We start from the raw sequence: 13,306 nt of genomic DNA on the forward strand, positions 1-13,306 counted from the left end.
GAGGGTAGGGGGGGAAACTGTATTTGAGATGATTTATTTTCAGTGATTCCACAAGTCATACTTTATCATGTAGTTTCAGTCCACTACACATCTATTTATCTGCAATTTACAGTTTACCTGCAGATTCTAGGATCTTATCAAGGCAGGTTACATACGCTGAATCATTTGTCACCCTACACAGAAATGTCAATATAAGAGATTATGCTCCAGTACGGTCCCCCGACTGAAAAAGTTAATAGGCACCTTGAAATGATAAAGGCATAAATAAATGTTTTAGTCAACTATGAAACCTTTATTAGACATGGGCAAGAGAAACAAAAATGAAAACATATTTGCTGTCTGAATGGGAAATGCAGAGACAAGACCGAGACAAAGCAAAAGGTATTCCAGATTTCCTGATATTTTCCTCAAGATATATATATATATATATATAAAAAAAAAGTACAAAATATGGGAATCAAATATAAAACGACATTGTTAGGGTACGTTGTAAATCTATAGGACTTGTGATGCAATAAGAAAACAAGGTGAATACGATCGGCACATGAATATAGTTAACAATTTAGGTGAGATCATAAGGAAATCGGGGCAGCTGGGAATATGGTGGGCCCGGGGCATTGTGTGCACGTGGGGCCTATTACCCCTCCAGAGCCATGAAACCCGTCACACGCGGGGCCTCTTGCTTAGCGTGAAGACGTCATGTGGCGATGCGTGGTACCTGAAGATGCCAGCACTAAGAGGCCCCACGCTCTCCCCCAGCCCAACTTCTGTAATCACAGTTTAAATGTTGTGGTGGTTAATTTAATCATTACATTTAAACTGTGATAAGGGAAGTTGGGCGGGGGACATTTAGTGGGGCATAGCGCCGGGGGAGAACGCGGGGCCTCTTACCTGCTCAACTCAGTGCCGCCACGTTGTCATGGTTACGTGACATCGCAGAGATGAGGTAGAAGGTAAGAGACACTTACAGAGGTGCTCTCCCGTGGCAATCAGTTTAATTGTTGTGGGAAAGAGTGTGTGGCCTCTGTAAGCTCGGGGCTCGGCGTGACTGCACAGATGGAATCACAATCAAGTTGGTCCTAATGTAATATAATTTGTCTTAGAAATCAGGGAAAGGATAAACAAATTATGAGGTTTAGGTGGTTATTCATTAAACTGCGATAGTTCAGATCAGGTGCCATTACACAAAACCTCCCAATGATTTCAATAGAAGTTTCTGAGCAATTGTGCCAATTGTTACTTTCATAAATGTTTGTGTTCAAAAAACCCATGCATCATTTTGTGCCTGCAACACACAGTCAAGTAAACTGAACAGTGTTTAAATTGAAATCTGATCGAGACATTTTAGCATAAACAAAACTTTGTTAGAAAGCCATAGGTACAGTATACACACTCTCAAACACAGTTTTTCAAAATTAAAAGCTTTTTCTGCAATGCCTTGCAAGCTCCTCTGGCAGCGTAAAAGTTACACTCCACAGGGGAAGTCACATTTTTAGGTTGGAATGAGGCAAGCGTTCCTGAGCTGCAAGAAATACTTGCATTGGAACATGATCAGCCGTCAGCATCTGAACAGATTGTCTGTGTGTCAAATTATTTATTCAGTCTACAAATCAACTTGCAGAACTGGGATTTACAGCTTAATCTCAAGAGTTTGGCTACCACACTTTTGAAAAAAAAAAACTCTAAGCACGGCGATGAGGACCTCAAAATAATTTATATTTTGCATGTTACAAATAGAAGAAATATAAAAAGGGAATGTTAAACATTTGTAAACTGTAAAAGAACACATTCAAAATAAACAGAAGTCTTTTCACCCACCCCTTTTTAAGTCTGTATAATATGCATAGAGATGAATAACCATAATTCCCCTTTATTTCATTATTTGAGGATTAAAAGCTTTCACCCAAATTCATTCGCACAATGTCGAGAACAAAAGGAAACGTTAATATTTCAAGGATAGAAATGATAACTAGAAATATTTAACCTGCAACCGTTTTGGACCAAGTACATTTCTGTTATCTATATGCAACTGAAATATTTGGTTGTGCACTAGCTGAGGTGCTGAAAAGCACAATTCTAAATATTGGGAACTGGACAGTAATATACTGTCACATCTATCACACTTTTCTTCCCCATTATCTTTATTTTAACACAAATGCTTATGTATGTTTTTGTTTATTTTTTACAATATGTTCTGCCATTTATAGAAAAAAACATTAAGTTAAAAAAAAATACACCAGGAATGTGCCTGTGCCAATGTGTCTCCGTCTGCGACACTGAAACCGGTAATAGTGCTCAACATTTCAGTCCAACGAATAGCAATGCATTTCTCAGCATTAGGGCTGTTCAATTTGCTGTGCACATTTCAGAAATAGAGCATTATACTTACTAATCCTAGCTGGAACCTGCATAAGAATGGCGTGGCACTTACCTTACTTACACTATTTCTACAGTATGTGGCTTTCTTACTATGTGATCTAACATAACGTACCAAGTACATTGACATGCATTCATAGGCCATATTGTTAATATTTACGGCTTCTTTTAAATAAGTATGTATGGGATATTTTATCAACATAAATGACAAATGCTGTATACCAACACACATCCCTTATAATAAATACTTAAGGCCCAATTCATGAAAATAGTTAATCATTCCTTTCAACTCAATAAATATTATATACCATTCCTGTGAGGGATGTTTAAGCTTGGTATGTTGCCCTGTATGGTTTTCTTCCTTTAATGCACTATTTATTAAAGCATGCACTGCTTATTTTATATATACTCTGTGGGTAAAAAAAAAGGAATGAAGTAAACCAAATGTTGTAACCATTCTTACTTATATTGCCAGTGCAGATTTTCCAATATGTATTAAATAAAGGCATTGCTTTGGTGTATTACAGCCTAGGTTTTCACATTTTACGGTGCTGATGTTAACCATGATCAGACACCAATATATTATTTCAAAAGGTATTTTTCAAATGTTATTGCCTTAAAACACATCTGGTTTTTACAGACCCAACATAAGGTTTTGACAAACTAAACCACATACAGTATAGTAATTTATTGTATAGTGTTGAACGGATGCAAGGAATATTCATTTTTCCAACAAAGCGGATGCTATTTGAGCTGCTCTCATTGGGCTTCGATATTCTAGTTTATTTACAATGTAAACACAGAATTGCTCATTCTCTATTTTATCTGCATGTACAAATTGACGAGCAGTATCATAAAAACATTGCGCATTGCTCTGATATAGAATACATCACCTAGTCAAAACAGATGGCCTATTTCAGCGTGCTCATTAAAAAGTACAGTATTTTGTTTTAGGAATGCAGTTTTGGTTTTGCTTGAGTACAGTCCTCTAGCTGTGGCAGAAGTTGCGCTGCATTGATATTACTGGATTGTGACTCCGTAGGAGGTGATGAATCAGCAGTTCTAGAGACAGTGCTTGGTGGCCCACTGCTACCTGTAATGAAACAATAACATGCAATAATGTACAGATAGCAATGTGATTTTAATAATTTAATAGGTGAACACCTATTCATTGTAATAAAGTGTCAATCTGATTTTAACCCTCAACTGCATTATGTCCAATGTTCTTTATAAAGAAAGCATTAAGTAGGTAATAAATAGCAAAAGATAAGGCTGTGCACACAACATTTTGTTTGTTGCACTTGATGTTTGAGTAGGAATGCGAAAGGTACTTCTTAGTGGGTATTTATATGAAGAATGCACAATATACAAAATGCTTGTGGTATTAAAATATTATCAGGACATAAGTGATATGATTGTACTGCAGCTGTTTGTATCCATATAATTAAGATGGTCTTTACTTAGAAGTGCTTATTATCTAACAGGACATTGTCCACTACACAAGGACATTTTAAACACAGTACTTTTCTTCACAGACTTAACTTTTCCTTGTTCACCCATTTGAGTTTAACCAACATCTAAACTTCAGTTTGGAAAAGTAGGATTTAATTATTAGTCCATTGCTGTAATTAAATCGGGTAACACCCACTAGTAAACTGCTGCACAGGAATCAGCGACACATTACAAAGGGAAGTCTAAAGATAGAAAGGAGTTAAATGCACACACACAACAACGTTTATGAAGATCTATTATATTGGTCACTTTAACCCTAGGATGAATCTACACATATCTTCCCCCCATCCCCACAACCACCACCCCCCCTCTAACTCCCCCCAAAAAACAACAAAGCTACTAGAACTTTGTATTGCACCAAATTAATAGAAGCAAACAGCAATAGGATGAGTTTCTCATAATATTGCCCTGGAAAAACATTCAAATAAGCAATAATATTGTATCTGTATTATGATTATACTGTTGAGTGTTGCTGGTGTATGCAGCTTCAGCAAAAGTACTGTACTTGATTTTTATTTGATGTATCTACTTACACAAAGAAATGGAATCCGACATTTCACTGTTGGTAAAAAGAGGCAATGGAGTTGGGAGTATTTTTGTGGGGCTATAGGTATTCAAAGATATTTTCCTGCCACAGTGACTAAAACATCCAGGAGTAGCTGTAAGAAAATATTTAACATACATTTAAATACATTCAAAGGAATTGAAATACATTTCACCACAGTACATGAATTACCTAAAATCCACAATATGCAACATATTTAATTTAAACATACACACAGTAAAGTATGAATAATCTTAATGTAGTTATGCATGTATTATAACGGAAAGGATTTAAAAGAACACCCTACAAGGGGAAGCAGTGGGGGCATCCAGAAGACCGTCACTTGAAGGAGCAGCAATGGAAGCCAGAAATTCATCCACTTGCTTTAAAGACAAGGAATTGTGGAGTGTCTCTAAGGGACATATGGAAGGCACCATGGAGTATAGTTCAAATCCTGAAAAACAGTACATATTTATTTTTACATGTGAAGATGAATCTGAATACACACTCTTTACGGCACAACCTATGTATAGAGAACTGCAAAGAAATCCTTTTCCCCCTCACATAGACAAAACATTGTTAAAAAGTGTGAAAACATCAGCTGTTGCACAGTATGGAGCTGGATTACAATTGTGTAAAGATATGAGCCCCTGAGCCTCTACTACAGGGGTGGCCAACTCCAGTACTCAAGGTCCACCAACGGGTCAGGTTTTAAGGATATCCCTGCTTCAGCACAAATGGCTCAATCATGGACTGAGCCACCTGTGCTGAAGCAGGGATAGCTTTAAAACCTGACCCGTTGGTGGACCTGGAGTACTGGAGTTGGTCACCCCCGCTCTACAGCAACCAATTCTTTGATTTATTTTATTTATTTATTTCTATTTAAAATGTGCTTTAGTTACTTTTTCGATTTATCACACTATTACTTCATTAATATAATAATACATACTTTGTAAGTAGCCTTCATCTTTTGCGCATAAGCTCAATACAAGCTTACTTCACTATATTTGTCTCTTTCTTAATTTTTCAGGTTCTTCATGAATTTGGTTACTTTATTGTGGTCATTTTAATATGTTTCAGGTACTCTGATCTGGCTGTATTATTGCCTTAACAATATTTGCGCCTGTGTTTCCCATCCCCTATTTATTTCTTAACTATTGTGTATAGTTTTTACACTGTGGCAGCATTTATTGTTACATTTTCTTCACTCATTGATACATTTTGCACACCTAATAATTTCCACTGGTTATATTATATATTGACGTGGCATGCTTTGGCCAAAGGGTTTAACAAAATACCCTTTTTCATGAGATTATTATTTGATTATTTTATCTTAGCCTAATTGTTAGGAGCGCAGGAATCGTTCTTTTTGTTTTTCTATATGTAAGGCCTATCTTTTTACCGGCAGAAAACTTCTATAGGGAGGAGCGCGGTAGTGTGTGTGTGTGTGTGTGTGTGTGTGTGTGTGTGTGTGTGTGTGTGTGTGTGCGCGCGCGCCGAGCACACGCATTTTAAGTGAAACTTTTGTCTTTTGTCACAAAAATTGTATTTGTGAAGGTGATGTTTTAATTAAAAATCAAAACACAATTTCAGTGCCAAAATGCAAATAAGTTTTACTTAGAACGCATGTTTTAGCTATTTGCACTTCTATATTTATAGTATTGTTGTGTGTGTCAGTGTGTGTATGTGTCTTTCCTCTCCCTCCCCCGACTTCACTGATGGCCTCTTCTGGCAGCCGTCACGGAATTTTGTTACAACACAAGGGATTTTTCCTATCAAAACTCTGTAGGTGCCAGCAACGAAGTTTCGCTTCAATAAACAGCATGTTTATTAATGCAGAACAATTTGGTGTTCATAACCTTGCCAATGTACTTACCTTAACTTTGTTATGGTTAGATTTGCAGTAGCCGTACTAAACTTCACAGAAATGAGATGTTGACATTAAAAAACAGATGCTATCCCTCACAGCCAAATCTGTACACTTTGCCAATGTCACCTTTCAATTAAACTTTTCAATGTTGTATACTGTATACTGTAGCGACACTAAGTTTTATGCCAAAGCCTTCCCCAAATATTTGCTTGTAATATTTAGATTTCAGGTAGGGAGAGAAAAAAAAATGTACTCCCCCTCCCTATGAGAAATGATACTAGGGATTCAAAACACATCACATTCTCACGAGAAAGCATTTAACATTTCTGTGCCGTTAAAACCCATTCAGGATAAAGACAAGCCTTTAAAAAGATTTACATTCCAATCAGATTTTTTGCTGCTTAATATGACTAAACACTCCAAGTGGCAGTAAGGGGGTTGTATTAACTGGTTGAAAATCCTATTCAATTTCCAACACAGCTAAGTGAATAGACATTACAAACAAAAATAATACCTGTATTGTGTTATACTGTATGGAGAATGACACCACCTAGAATCTCAAAAGAAAATACAAATGTGGAAGGGGTAGAACCAGTGCTGGAGGAGACATACTTTTATGCCTTGGTGGATGTAGAGTAGGTATTTATTTATTAGAATAAGAAATATGCACCCATGATTTAAAAAGAGATATTTCAGACTTCGGTCAATTATAGATCGTCAGAAAAGTTAAGATTTACTGGGTGACAGCTGTGAAGATAGATTTAAGGGAAGGCTTCATTATGTGACAAGAACATGCTACAGACAAGGAGCGCTTATCAGAGAAGAAAAAAGTGTTCAGAGCATAAAATAGATCTAGTTTTTAGTAGGAATAATAGTGAGAATAGACAATGTTATCAATTGAGGTTGTGTAAGAAGGTATATGGATTCACATCATTGTGAAAACACATTTTTCTGAAACTACAGTACTCAGTCCGTATGTATCACATACAGTGTGTCCGTTTTAATTCATGTGAAGTTTTTATTATTGTTAATTTAATAGATTAAAATATGTTTTAAGAAACATATTCAAACAAATAAGGTGAATAATATTCCTGAAAATATTGGTAAGTCACGGAAGGTATACTTCCATTCATCGATTTAATCTTCTCTTGGTTCAACAGCAACATCCCAAGTTATCACGAGGAATGAATGATGGTATATTTTCAGTGCAAGCTATAATCGTTTACTACAGATATCACAAATGAAGTTGTTGGTGGATCCTTTCCTATACACACACACTATAGTAGCTCAAATACTACATTTCACAGTTGACTTTCAGGTGCAAAGAGGTCAAGTCATCACATTGATATGGATACCTTCCATTAAATAGGTCTACAATCAATATAATGCTGTAAGCAATACGTTTGTCAGATGTATTAAACTATTTTAAACATACAACAGAAACGTATTCAGGGAAGGATAACTTCTTCGTTCTTTTAGTTAATTCAATTGCCATGTAAAATACCATGTCTACATGAGTAATTATGACTTATTGTGGTCTAGAACTGTAATCTTTTTAACAGCACGCCAACGTCTTCAGATTTAAAATCAAGAAAATCAGATGTCCACGTCCATTTTTCAAATGGTCCCCAGTAATTCATGTATAAATAACATCTATACATATTAAAATGTGGAATTTAGCCTCAAGATTTATGTTGTGTAATAATGATGATCAGTGTGATTTGGCATAGTTGGCTGAGCTCAATTTTAATGACATTCTATCAATGTGGATGATTCAAACATAAAACAATGTCTGAAATTCAAGCTCCAATCAGGGTCATTTTGAAGGCATGAGAACATGTCGTAATTGTGCAGCTTTATCACAATTGAAAAGAAAAATGACAAATGAACGAGGCCATGTCTTTTTAGAGAGAACAAGGATGAAGTGGAGTAGAGAAGACAGAAAAAAAAAAAAACCAGGTTAATCATGAATGATTTTTTGTTAAGATTTGATCTATGTTGGTGATTAATGATGCAATTTACACTTTCGTAAACTAAATCATAGCCAAGAAATAAATCATCAATATGTAGATGATCATGATCAAAAAGGGTTCAGTTTATCAAGTGTATCAACACAAGGATTGTGAAAGGTGAATGCCACGGACGTGTTGTTTCAAGTTAAAAACATAAATAAAAAAAAACAAAGTAATGAAGGGAGTATTCTTTTAGATAAACAAAACATACCATTGGTTGGGTGTCGAGCAAATGAGATAGAAAATCTTTTAACAGCAGAGCTGCGTGTGGCGTCTAAGAAAGAGAAAAAGAGGTACCTGAAATTCACAACAGCCACCAACTGGAAGAAGATAAATATAGGAAGAGAGGAAGAGAAACCCCCCTGTGTATTGGAAGTGGTTAGAATCCAGCCGCATGCGTGTAGGCCACAGCACAAGGATCATATTTAGATTAAAGGGGTAAACTTGTTGGATGCCAAATGTTAAATATTTAGTAAGATTCTGGAAAACAAGAGAAGCTGGCTATTCTGGCTATTCTAATGTAATCTGGAGTTACATTTAACCAGTATGTTTAATTTAATCTTGTTTGTTAACAGTTATGGTCTTTGCACTTTGGTTGGGTTGTGTCTGTGTTAAATGTTACTATAGGTTAAAGCCCACAATAAACAACCACATTTTCAATGTAATATTGATGAATGTAAATTATTTTCATGTTTACTTCTATAAAATGTTGCAAAATATATGTATGTTTAATGTCTACATCTGAACCTCTTCCTTAGTGTATCTTCTGTTTTACATTTTTACAAGCTTTTAAGGATATACAGGTAAAATCCCAAATTTAATATAGGGCAAATAGCACCGAAATCACTCACTATGTAAGCTTGCCATCCAGTGACTGATACTAGGAGTTTCTAAATCCAGAAGGCACAGCTTTTTATATATATATATATATTTTTTTTTTTTGTGTGCATGAGCATGTGCACATACCATCTATGCAGCCAGAAGTAGTCAGCTTTTTACGATGAGCACGAGCATAATCCAGTAGGTTAGGTGCACTTGAAGAACCCCAGAGCACAGAAGTGCTAAACAGACCCGCACAGTGAGATCCTAGTGGAAGTTAGAGAAAATACATACAAAATCCTTGTGTTCCTCCTTTCACATTGGTGATGCATGCAGCATGCAGTATAACCTGGCTCTTGCCACATGGAAGGCAAACATTGACACTGTTATATACGGAATCATAACGTTCTATGCATTCTGCCAATCTGCTGTATCCTGTGCCATCTTCTGCTTAACTTAACAATGAAGGCTGGATTTTTACTAGAGCTTATACTGTATTTGAAGTGTACTTTTTGTTTACATAAGTTAATAAAGACGTAAACATACCGATAACGGTTTGGCTGTTTAATGGTAATATACTTTTTAATCTGCCTTTTTAAAGAAGTAAACATGGAAAAATAAATAAATAAATGGATGTAAAAAATGAACAAAAAAATACTACAGATGAGCTCTAGATGTAATAAAATCACCATCAGCTTTAGGCCTAAGCAATTTATATACTGCTCAGGTATTAACACAATGTACAGTAGGGTGACTGTACTTTAAGTCATTCCTGGGGCTTGGTAACACCAAATGTCAGTGATGTCACAGGGTCCTGTCCCACATGAGACATAATTTCAACTCAGTCTGCAAATGGAGCAGCAAAAAAAAAAAAAAAAAAAAAGAAGAGCAGCGGGCAGTCAAAACAGGATGGCTATATGCTGCTCACAAATAATGATTGAGGCATACAGAGAATAATTGTACAAAATGAATCAGTGATTTTTTTTTCTGTTGAGCTATTACTACTTGGACCAATTACTGTGAAGTAAAAATAAATACGGTGTGCATTGGGAAATACATATATTTACAACTGTAAATGTTGGATATGAATAAATGTGTGGCAAGAGGCAATGTTGTAACAGACACGGTCTTGATTTATTTTGTGTTCAGCTCTGTGCACACACTTTTGCCGGCCTCACAAGTCCCTGCCTTAAAGACTTTACATTTTCATTTTGGTGACTCCGCTATGGTCACAAGGACAGCAAATATTCAGATTTTAAACCTGGTCAGCCCACATTACAGTATCTTTACAACCAAGCTAAAAGTAGCAGGCTTCATTGTTCTCTCCTTTCTGGCATGCTGGGGTATACTGCACGATTCTGCAGCAACATTACTAATGAATCCTAAGAAAACGTTGTGGTATTTCTGAAGCCTGCCTGGATACACCGAGTTATCAGGGGGAACAATGAAGCCAACTACATCTGTACTTTTGTAGATTAATAAACGTTGCACTTTGCCAACAAATGCTATAGCGGTTTACGACTTTTTAGGAAATGTCCCCGTCCTGTTCATTTTCAACCAATTCTTTTGCCCCTGAAGCTGTTATTGAACATCTAAGGCTATGGTCTCAGTCACTGCGTGCACGCTCACGTCGCAGCGCCTGGCGGCACGTGCACCAGTTTCAGCCGCGATCTATGGGCTAGGGGTCGCGATGGGACGCGCGTCCGGAGAAGAGCAGGGGGAGCAAGGACAAGATTTCTGGCGGGGGCGCAGCCATGACATCACGTGGCTGGTTCGCCCTCATTCGCTGAACCGTCGCATTGACGTGGCCATAGCGCTAAGAGACAAAAACCTTGTCTTTGGGAAAGGCGGTCGCGCATTGCGCTTCATGCAGGCGCGCGCAGGTAGCGACTGAGGCCGGCAAGTAGAGGCACGTACCTTGTTCGTACCGCGTGCAGTGGGGAAGAAGCCTAAGGGCTGTAATATGGTGCGCGCGCCAATTATAATTGGCTGCGTTAGCCAGATGTTTGTATACTTGGGACGCGCACGGCCGTGAGTGGTGGGGCGGTAGACCAGAGAAAATACAAGAGAATTGTATTTTCGCGTCATCGCCGCCTAGCACTGTGACATCATAGCCACGCCAGTCACCGCTTACCCTCTACAAACGAAACTCCCGTGCCATGCGCACGCCCGTACCAGCGCGCACTATATTACAAGCCTAACGCTTGGTTTGTGCTCAGAACATGAATAGCGAGCATTGTATTCACTGTTAGACTTTATATCTGTATAGCCACATGAAATGGGGAGGATTCAGTTATCAGGCATTTTTTTAATTCAAAACAATGCAAATGAAAGTTGCTGGAAAAACAACGGATACAACCTCTGAATGGGAATTTTCTTACGAACAGTACAAGAAAAACTAAAATAAACAAAAACACCTACACAACGCCTCAAAAAAGAAAATGAACATGTAGGATCCTATGGTGTGCTCTTGTTTTTTTTATACATTTATTCAGTCCATCTTTCGACATGACTTCATGACCTTGTGTCTAAAGAATCAATGTCGTCAGTCATGAAGAAACATTCTGAATCAAACCGATTAAGCAAATATAGTTTAGTGTCCTATATTCTAATATATACTGCTGAAAAATGTATGAACAATTTTATTAAATAAAAAGATTTACTGTTCACATTGCTCATTCCATTTTTTTTTCTTGCAATTTCCCTGGGTTTTTATTTTTTCATTTTCACCATCGTGATTAATATTCCAACAAGGTTAATGTTCTGACAAACGATAGCTGGCAGACATTTAGTATTCCGTTTCTGAAACAGAATATTAATGATAACTAAAAGGTATAGGTTTTGTAATATGTGAAGCACACACATTTGACAAATCTACTCTCTCTTAACTGTTTAAAGCACATGTCCATCATAATTTCTGAATGATAGCATTAGCATTGCCTCCACATTCAAGAAACCCCCCCCCCCCCAATCAGGTTTAGTAATACTAGCGTAAAGTTGGTCATTTTCCGGATTCTTTTTACATTTGAGAGTTCAAAGCCGATGTTCAATGACTTCTGAGATACTGAAATTTGTGTTTGGACATTACTGCTGATAAAGTAGTCTCGACGCTTGCTTGGGTGACTCAAGTATCTATTTAATATGCTGTGAAGCCGTTTCCAAGTGCTGGAGAAGAGTTTAATGCTATTCAAATATATGGAACTAAAATCTTCCTCAGCACCCGTTGGACATCTCCCAGGGTATGGAATAAACCAGCAATACTACTTCCACCTTTTTCTTCTTTTTCTATGTAAAGAATGTGCAATGTATAATTCTACATTCTTTCCTAAGCTGGCAATCATTTGGTGCTCCGGTTATTATAAATCCTGATTGTGTGCCTAACATAATGGCTGCTTCAGTCAGTAACTCAGCAGCTACAATATATCTTTATATCACTACGGTAACATTATCAAGCATTCCAGGTTACAGCTCAAACTGCTGGGAACATTGGCAACAAATGATCACAAACAGGAAAGTGTTACAAAAATCTTGCACTGCTTGGGAGGTGAGCTAACAGACCTGCTATAGAAATCAAAGGATGCTTTAAAATTAATTAAAAATGGCATTAAGCATTGAATACAGATAAAACAGTCACTATTATCTAATACTACAGAACTGATTTTTTTTTTTTTTTTTTAAACAAAAAAGATTTCACGTGTTTTATTGCTTTACGGACGATAGAAAGATGCAACATTGAAGACTGATGGAAACCAATAAACTATTTCCAATGAAGGCCATAGGGGGATTTTTTTTTTTTTTGTATTTTTTATTGAAAGGGACCTAAACAAAATAAAAACTATTTTGCATTAACTTTAATTTGGGACAAGCTATTTTTTATGGAATGTGGTTTCAAATGTTTACATTTTTTTTTTTTAATTCTGTAATTTCACATAACTTATACCAGCAACTTAATTGGGAACAAGGTGGGACAGAGTGAATAAGCTACTGTACATTGGGACAGTTTTATTAGGACATTATAAAGCTGCTGCTACATCTAAAGCAACTAAGGCCATTTCAATTTTCTAACTAGATTTGATCTAACTACCAGCATACTCTGGATCCTCATACTGTATATTTTGAGTTCTCCTCATCTCCACAGTAACATTGTCAAAGACTTACCACAATAATAGTAAG

At 36.8% G+C, this 13,306-nt stretch overlaps 1 protein-coding gene across 12 annotated transcripts in view; it reads right to left on the bottom strand.

Moving 5' to 3' along the window:
- Positions 1–271: 271 nt before the first annotated feature.
- The window catches only part of PPIP5K2 (diphosphoinositol pentakisphosphate kinase 2), an 86,731-nt gene continuing 73,696 nt past the window's right edge, over positions 272–13,306 (bottom strand). For 6 of the 12 annotated variants that reach the window (XM_075602287.1, XM_075602296.1, XM_075602354.1 and 3 more), the window contains 5 exons: positions 9,281–9,400; positions 8,526–8,588; positions 4,740–4,886; positions 4,422–4,547; positions 272–3,469 (listed from right to left, as the gene is read on the bottom strand). In XM_075602287.1, coding sequence (XP_075458402.1) covers positions 3,327–3,469; positions 4,422–4,547; positions 4,740–4,886; positions 8,526–8,588; positions 9,281–9,400 — 599 coding nt within the window. In that variant the 3' untranslated portion in view covers positions 272–3,326. Of the gene's footprint in view, positions 3,470–4,421; positions 4,548–4,739; positions 4,887–5,213; positions 6,853–8,525; positions 8,589–9,280; positions 9,401–13,306 lie in introns of those variants that run through there. The other 6 variants (XM_075602333.1, XM_075602362.1, XM_075602392.1 and 3 more) reach the window with 3 other exon arrangements.

The sequence above is a fragment of the Ascaphus truei genome, chromosome 1 (assembly GCF_040206685.1).
Source record: "Ascaphus truei isolate aAscTru1 chromosome 1, aAscTru1.hap1, whole genome shotgun sequence".
NCBI lineage: Eukaryota > Metazoa > Chordata > Amphibia > Anura > Ascaphidae > Ascaphus > Ascaphus truei.